This window comes from Gymnoscopelus microlampas, assembly GCF_963454915.1.
Source record: "Gymnoscopelus microlampas genome assembly, chromosome: 1".
NCBI lineage: Eukaryota > Metazoa > Chordata > Actinopteri > Myctophiformes > Myctophidae > Gymnoscopelus > Gymnoscopelus microlampas.
In genome coordinates this window covers 15,026,269-15,033,788 of record NC_139962.1, presented here as the reverse complement: position 1 = coordinate 15,033,788, position 7,520 = coordinate 15,026,269, and the positions used below count along the sequence as shown (strand labels likewise).

The 7,520-nt window shown below is 42.2% G+C and overlaps 1 protein-coding gene across 1 annotated transcript in view; it reads right to left on the bottom strand.

Moving 5' to 3' along the window:
• fbn1 (fibrillin 1) overlaps positions 1 to 7,520 on the bottom strand; it is an 81,934-nt gene that overhangs the window by 24,824 nt on the left and 49,590 nt on the right. The window contains exons 33-36 of the mRNA XM_084053879.1: positions 3,847 to 3,969; positions 3,510 to 3,632; positions 3,096 to 3,221; positions 202 to 324 (exon numbers count right to left, since the gene is read on the bottom strand). Coding sequence (XP_083910005.1) covers positions 202 to 324; positions 3,096 to 3,221; positions 3,510 to 3,632; positions 3,847 to 3,969 — 495 coding nt within the window. The remainder of the gene's footprint in view (positions 1 to 201; positions 325 to 3,095; positions 3,222 to 3,509; positions 3,633 to 3,846; positions 3,970 to 7,520) is intronic.

The window sequence follows — 7,520 nt, the reverse complement described above, 5'->3', positions numbered from 1 at the left end:
TTTCACACTCTTTAGCTATTCTTTGATTTTAGTTTTTTATTTATTAAATGATTTTGGAAAAATTGTTTTTTGATTCGTTTTTAATGATTTTTTTGTTGTTTGAAAACAACAAAAACTACAAAAGACTGTTTGGGAAACATTGTAATAGAGCCACTGCAGCACCAGGCTGGCGAGGCGTATACGGGTGTTCACTGGTGTTACCTGTGCAGTTGCCTCCACTCCTGTCCAGCTCGTAGCCACTGTTGCATTCACATCTAAACAGTCCCGGAATGTTCTGGCACCGTCCGTTGACACAGATATCCGAAAATGTACACTCATCTATGTCTGTGAGAGAGAAACGAGACAGGGAGAGAGTGAGAGGGGGAGAGAGAGAGAGAGAGAGAGAGAGAGAGAGAGAGAGAGAGAGAGAGAGAGAGAGAGAGAGAGAGAGAGAGAGAGAGAGAGAGAGAGAGAGAATCCCAGCTGTGAAGGATTAGTGGATCATGAGACAGAGGTGGAAAGTTGGCAGAGAGCAATAGGAAGTGAAGGCTGCTCACCTCTGCTAAGGACTGACAGTTCTGGGGCAAAAAAATGCCCAGACATAGACCCAGACACACACACACACACACACACACACGCACGCACGGACGCATGTGTGCACGCTACATACACACTCACTGGACGGAGCAGCCAAGGTTATGAAATTGTGCTCTTCCACATCTAAACTCTGCACAAGTCATTACTCTCCCGGCTCAGTTAAGGCAGGCGGGCACACGGAGCCGAGCAGGTTATTTCAGGATGTCTCAGACATCAGTCTGCTGATTGGTCGGATTCCAGTCAGTGTTATGACTGGCAAGAGTGCATGGCATTGATCTGTGACCAATGAGGGGAGTAAACGCGTCATAACACACTCCTCATCATCTGTAGAACAGCGGCACGACTGGTTTCATATGAAACACATATTTCCCGTTTTTTTATATATATATATCTTAAGAAATGGCCATTGTTGGACTCTTTTTCTGCCCAGGCATTGAGCACTCCTCTGAGGGGTGGAGAGACAGGTACTTGTCCCTGTGAGTGGCGTATGCTGGTTTATATAGCCAATGATTTTTGTATATATGTTCCTTTGTCTGTCAGAAACTAATTTGCCTGATGAAGAGCCTATACGGTGAAGTATAATTTAAGCAAAAGACAACGATCTCTCTGTGCACAAATACAGTCAGGAACATTACCATTAGTTCTAGAGACTGGCAGGTTTAATGCACCCCAGAGGAACAGAGATACTGTTTGTTTTATGAACTTGGTGAAATTGAAAATGAGGTTCGCTTTTTGTTTTACTGCTCTAAATATGATGATATAAGAGAGGTATTTGTCAGTAAGATGTCTTCTATTTGTGATGATTTCTTTGAGTTAGATGATTATGAAAAGCTTGAGATATGTTTTGTTAAAGGAGCTTTGGTTGCGGCAGATTTTATTTGTCAAGCTTGGGAGAGAAGACAGAACACTCTGTATAATTCTGAGATATAATTGAATGTGAATATATTGTAAAACATGTTGTAAGTGTAAAATGGTGTCTTATAAACCCATGAGGGTTGGGCACTTTGTGTGCAGGACACAGAAATAAAATGATCTATCTATCTATCTATCTATCTATCTATCTACGGTCAGAACGTTACCATTAATAATATTGTTTGGGAATTGTTTTAACCTTCCATTTGACACGTTATTGGACTCTCTTCAGTGTTTCAAAATATATATAATACATTTGCATGATTGTACAGTACACAGTAAAATACTGTAGTCATTTATCAATTTGTAATTCTGAGAGTGTACAAACATAACCAAATGGGCCCTCATATGAAAGGTTCCATTTGGTTCCATTCGTACACTCTCAGAGTTAAATTAACCACTTGATACTTCAGTCCATGCCTGTATGACCTGAAATTCCCAAAACTCAATTAACAGAACATATATTTTTTAAACAAAGATTAACCACTTGAACTAGCCTGGTTCCAGACCATAGACCCCGCCCACTCTCTGGGTGGACTGCTCCACGCAGCTTCAGTCTGATAATCAGGCTACACTTGAACCCCAGCATCCATATTCTGGGGGGATCATTAGCCAAAAACCAAGCAAATCTACATAGATCGGCTATTTTTGGCGAAGAGATTTGGGGTAGATGGAAAATTGCGGTCCGAGTACAGTTGCAACTCAGGCCCCTTTTACTAAGAATAGAATTGCACTGTGTGATCTTCTCTCACATCGAGTACTGTTTCACAAATTGGTCTTGCACAGGTGTGACGACTCTCAAGCCCCTAGAACAGTTATATAAGAGAGCCATAATGGTATTTGATTTAAAAAAAAACATGTACCATCACATCAGCATCCTACAAAAATATATATTTTTTTACCTTTGATATCTGGAAGCTCTTTAAACAGGCATGTATCGTGTATAAAACTTGACGTGGTTTATGCCCGTCTCCTTTTTATAATTTATAAAACGGAAGCCCGACACAGGTATCAGTACAAGGGCCGTCACCAGAGGGGATTGTGAGGTGCAGTCTAGACACACAGCCTTTGCGCAAAATTCCTTTTCAGTTCAAGGAAGCGCAATTTGGAAAAATCTACCCACTAACATAAGAGAGTGTCCATCCTGTACATCTTTTAAGGTCCAACTAAAAGGATGGATCATGGACAATCAAACATGTGAACATTTCTAAATGGGCTAAAATGTAGGTTTTAGCCCATTTAGTGTCTTGTATTTTAGGTCAAAACTAGGCCTTTTTTACCTTATTTTTTTCTCTTCTGTTTGTACCCTTTATGTTTATATCATGTGCTCTTTTTTGTAATGTTGCCTGTTTTATGTACTGTATGGGGACTACGGATGGAAATTAGCATCTTGCTAAATCCGGTGTATTTACACAGCATTGTATGTGTGGTGTTCATTAATATGCGCTGTAATGTCCAAATAAACGTATACAAGTACAATTTCAAAAAGAAGGGTTTATGTGGTTAACACTCAGGGTTTTACTGTGTATACTTCTATAAGACACTGGATCCTTGTGTCCAAAGTCAAGTCAATGAGTCAGGATTAAGGTGCGTTGAATTTGTCTTACCCTCACAGGCCTTGCCATCAATGTTGGGGATGAATCCCATGTCGCACTCACAGCGGTAACCCCCGGGCATGTTCAGGCAGTGACCGCTCTCACACAGGTTGCCGTTGTCTGCACACTCATCGCTGTCTGTGGGGGGAAAACACACACACACACACACACACACACACACACACACACACACACACACACACACACACACACACACACACACACACACACACACACACACACACACACACACACACACACACACACACACACACACACACACATAAATGATGCAAAACGCACATATACACCTGTGTATATCTTTTTTTACCAGTTTACCAAGCAGACAGGTTTGTGGTGTGTGTGTGTGTGTGTGTGTGTGTGTGTGTGTGTGTGTGTGTGTGTGTGTGTGTGTGTGGACGAGACCTGAGCAGTAAAATCCATCTCCAGAGAATCCATCCTTGCAGACACAGCGGTAGGAGCCCATGGTGTTCATGCAGTTGGCATTGTTGCTGCACATGTGGGTGCCATTGGAACACTCGTCGAGGTCTGAAAACCCACACAAATGATCAGCGATACCATGACCAGCTGCTACTATGAATAAAATCTGTCTTCCAACTCTTTCAAACAATTTAAAATCTGTTATTTTCAGGAAGCAAATAACAGTTTGTTGTTTGACAAAGTAAAAAAAGTAAATAACACAAAAACTGTACTTGTCCTTGTGCTGAACAGGATTCTTACTGTACATACATACAGTACATACCTGTGCATTTGAGACCATCGCCAATCCAGCCTGGAGCACAGCTGCATTTGAAGCTGCCCGCCGTGTTGGTGCAGGTGGCCTGTCTGTCACAGTTGTGAGCTCCAATCTCACACTCATTGATATCTGGTGGAGAAGAAACAGTGTTCTGTGTGAAAAACAACAACATCACCATTCTGATGGTCTAGTGATTTGGATGCACACACAGTCCCTCTCTTGGCATTGTGGAGTGAGAAGACAAGAGAGGACTGAGCTAATCTTTCTGGTAAGCTGTCAAGGAACCGCAGGGAACATTATCTTGGTTAAATAGCCTTGCTGTGGGGATTTTTAGATAGCCCAGTCTCTGTTTTTCTTTTTTTTAATTGTTTAAGGGTGTCCAGAGATTTATAAAAGACAGAGCAGGATAGAAACATCCCACATTGCACATGCCTTGACTGAACAACTAGGAGTTTTGACTTTATTTGAGCCAAATCCTCTCTGTCAGGATTGGAAATCTTAATCTTTCCCCTAAGTACAATTTCTATAAAAGCATGTGGTTATGGCACAACCCTACAAATAAACAACCATCCTTTCATTACAAAGTCATTTTAAATTCTACTTTCACTCTTCTAAGGGAAGGGACACTTATTAGATGCAAATACAAAAATACCTTGCTGTATATGCACCAGCCCTTTGTGATATGTAGTTCTGGACATTATAAATGAGGACAATTAACGGCCTCCATTAAGTTGGCTTCCATTAAATTCTCCTCAGCTTCCTTCGAAGCTACGTAAGTGTTTACATCCTGCAGGGTGTAACCAATAAGGCTTTCTAACGAGCAGTTAGTATGCTATATATTTCTAGTATGGTATGAGCCGTCTCGTACAGTAGATGCCTTTACGTCTCTTGTTCCACAGGCAGCTAATCTGATCATGGGTGATGACTTGCTTTGACATGATCAAGGCTGCGCCGCACAATAGAAAAACGCCCGTAAGAGGCCCGAACAATGACGCCTATTGATTTGCACAAAAACAAGCCTCTGGAAAACTTCTGACCAACACAATACCTGGCCCTGGGCCTGAGGACTGACTGATTCAATTCCGAAAGGGGTTTGCACAAATGTGTGTGCGAGCGTGTGTGTACACAACAGTGGTGGAAAAAGTACTCAAATTCTTTACTTAAGTAAAAGTACCAATACTGCAATATAGAAATACTCTGTTACAAGTAAAAGTCCTGAATTCAAAATTTACTTGAGTAAAAGTACGAAAGTATTGGCATCAAAATGTACTTAAAGTACCAAAAGTACAAGTACTAAAATATTTTAAAATAGCAGATCTGCAAGCTCACAACGCGTCGCGATGCGACACGTTGTGAGCTTGTAGATCGGCTATTTTCAAATAGTCTAGGTATAAAATAGGGCTAAAGTGGTTATTGTATGTTTTTTAATGTAATAATTTATATCTGGAAAGTAACAAGTAACTAAAAGTACAATATTTGCCTCTGAAATGTAGTGGAGTAGAAGTAAAAGTATTGGAAATTGGAAATACTCAAGTAAAGTACAATTACCTCAAAATTTTACTTAAGTAAATGTACTTAGTTACTTTCCACCACTGGTACACAAGCACACGTCCAAGAAAGTCCATGTCATGAGTGGAACAGAGATGTTGGGTTTTATATCCGTCAATGAGACACATTCCTGCCTTTGCGTCTGTTTTCACGAAGGTAGTAATTGGCGACACTTTCAATTAGAGATGAGCGCCTCTGGTTTTACAGTCCTTCTGAAGGAAAAGGGTATACGGTGTATTTACACCACATTTGATGGCGGGGTTAATGTGAGGGCTGCAAACGCACGCATCTCTCCAATTACAGACGGAATTAAAGATAATTTCCACAAGCCTTTGATGCCAGAGAGCGCAGAGCAAACACACACGCTCATGTGGAGAGCAAGAGCTGTTGCATGCGAGGCATGTGTCAGGGCAGCACTCACAGCTGACAGAGCAAATAGACACGCACACACGCACACGCACACGCACACGCACACGCACACGCACACGCACACGCACACACACACAGGTTTGTATTACTACAGTATACTTGTGAGGACATCAACGCTTTAGGACAGCCATTTTATGTCATTTTAAAAAAATATATATTTTTTTAACCGTAAGCCTAAAGCCGAAAAACAGCAGATCTACAAGCCCACAACGCGTCGCGCTGCGACGCGTTGTGGGCTTATAGATCGGCTGTTTTTCGGTGCATGACACTGGCGCACAACTAAGTCATGTTTAACTCTAATTCCAATCCCCAAACCTAACCTCTAAATGTCTAATCCTAACCTGAATGTTTTTCTAATTGAAAAGGTATATCTAAAAATGTTTTTTTAAACTATAAAACAACCATTTGCATTGTGAGGACCAGGAAAACGGTCCTCACAATGTATATTTCTTCAAATTCTACTATACTTGGTCCTCACAAGTATAGTAATACAAACACACACACAAACACACACACACACACACACACACACACACACACACACACACACACACACACACACACACACACACACACACACACACACACACACACACACACACACACACACACACGCACACACACAAACACACACACGCGCACACGCACGCACACACACACACACACAGAGCTCATCAAAGAAGAGGGTTGATTTAACCAGGCTAGGGTTTGACAGCTGAAGGACAAAAAAAAGGCGTGGACGGATAGGGAAATGTTGCATAGATTGCCTCTGCCTGTCATAAACTGTTTATCTCGGTGCCTTGACTGTCAACCCTCCCTGACCGTTTTTCGTCCTTCCCCACCAGCCCATGTGTCAGGCTGACTGTCTAGTCTGCCTATGTGGAGAATCAGCTTAAACGATCTATTCAGTAATAACAGTTTTGCTAAAGACCATATAAGAGCCCTGAACAAACCCGTTTCTTGGCTCGATACGTCACTTAGCAAACACGCAATCTCCAAACCTCTGGCCTGATGTGCTGAGCGCCGGGTCTCTTTGGGAGCTTACAGCTACAGCAAGACACTCCCAGGGATTGTTAACCTCATGCTCCACCGATGCATGTACCCCCACCCTATTCTAACAATCCAATACACACACACACACACACACACACACACACACACACACATACACACACACGCGCAAACACACACACACACACACACACACACACACACACACACACACACACACACACACACACACGCATTACAAAAACAAACACTCACAGTCACATGTATGCACATATTCACGCCCTGTCTTTAAGTGCTCAGCATTGGGGAATAAAAGAGAGAAATGATTCCCTGGGGAGCTTTGTCAACAGCTGGAGCAAATCTGGGCATGAGAGCATAAGAGCGCTCACACACCGTAACGCACGCACACACACACACACACACACGACACACACACACACACACACACACACACACACACACACACACACACACACACACACACACACACACAGCTCTGGAACGTCTTCATCTCAACAAGGCCCATTATCAACACAACCCACATACCACAAATCAATAACAGCCTATTAAGCGTACATTTCCCATAGCATGTGGCTATAGGAATATTTGAGACTGAGCCCAATTGGAACAGACGTAGGTCTGTTCACTTGTACACACAGCTAAGACACCCTGTGTGCCTGAACAGAATCGCA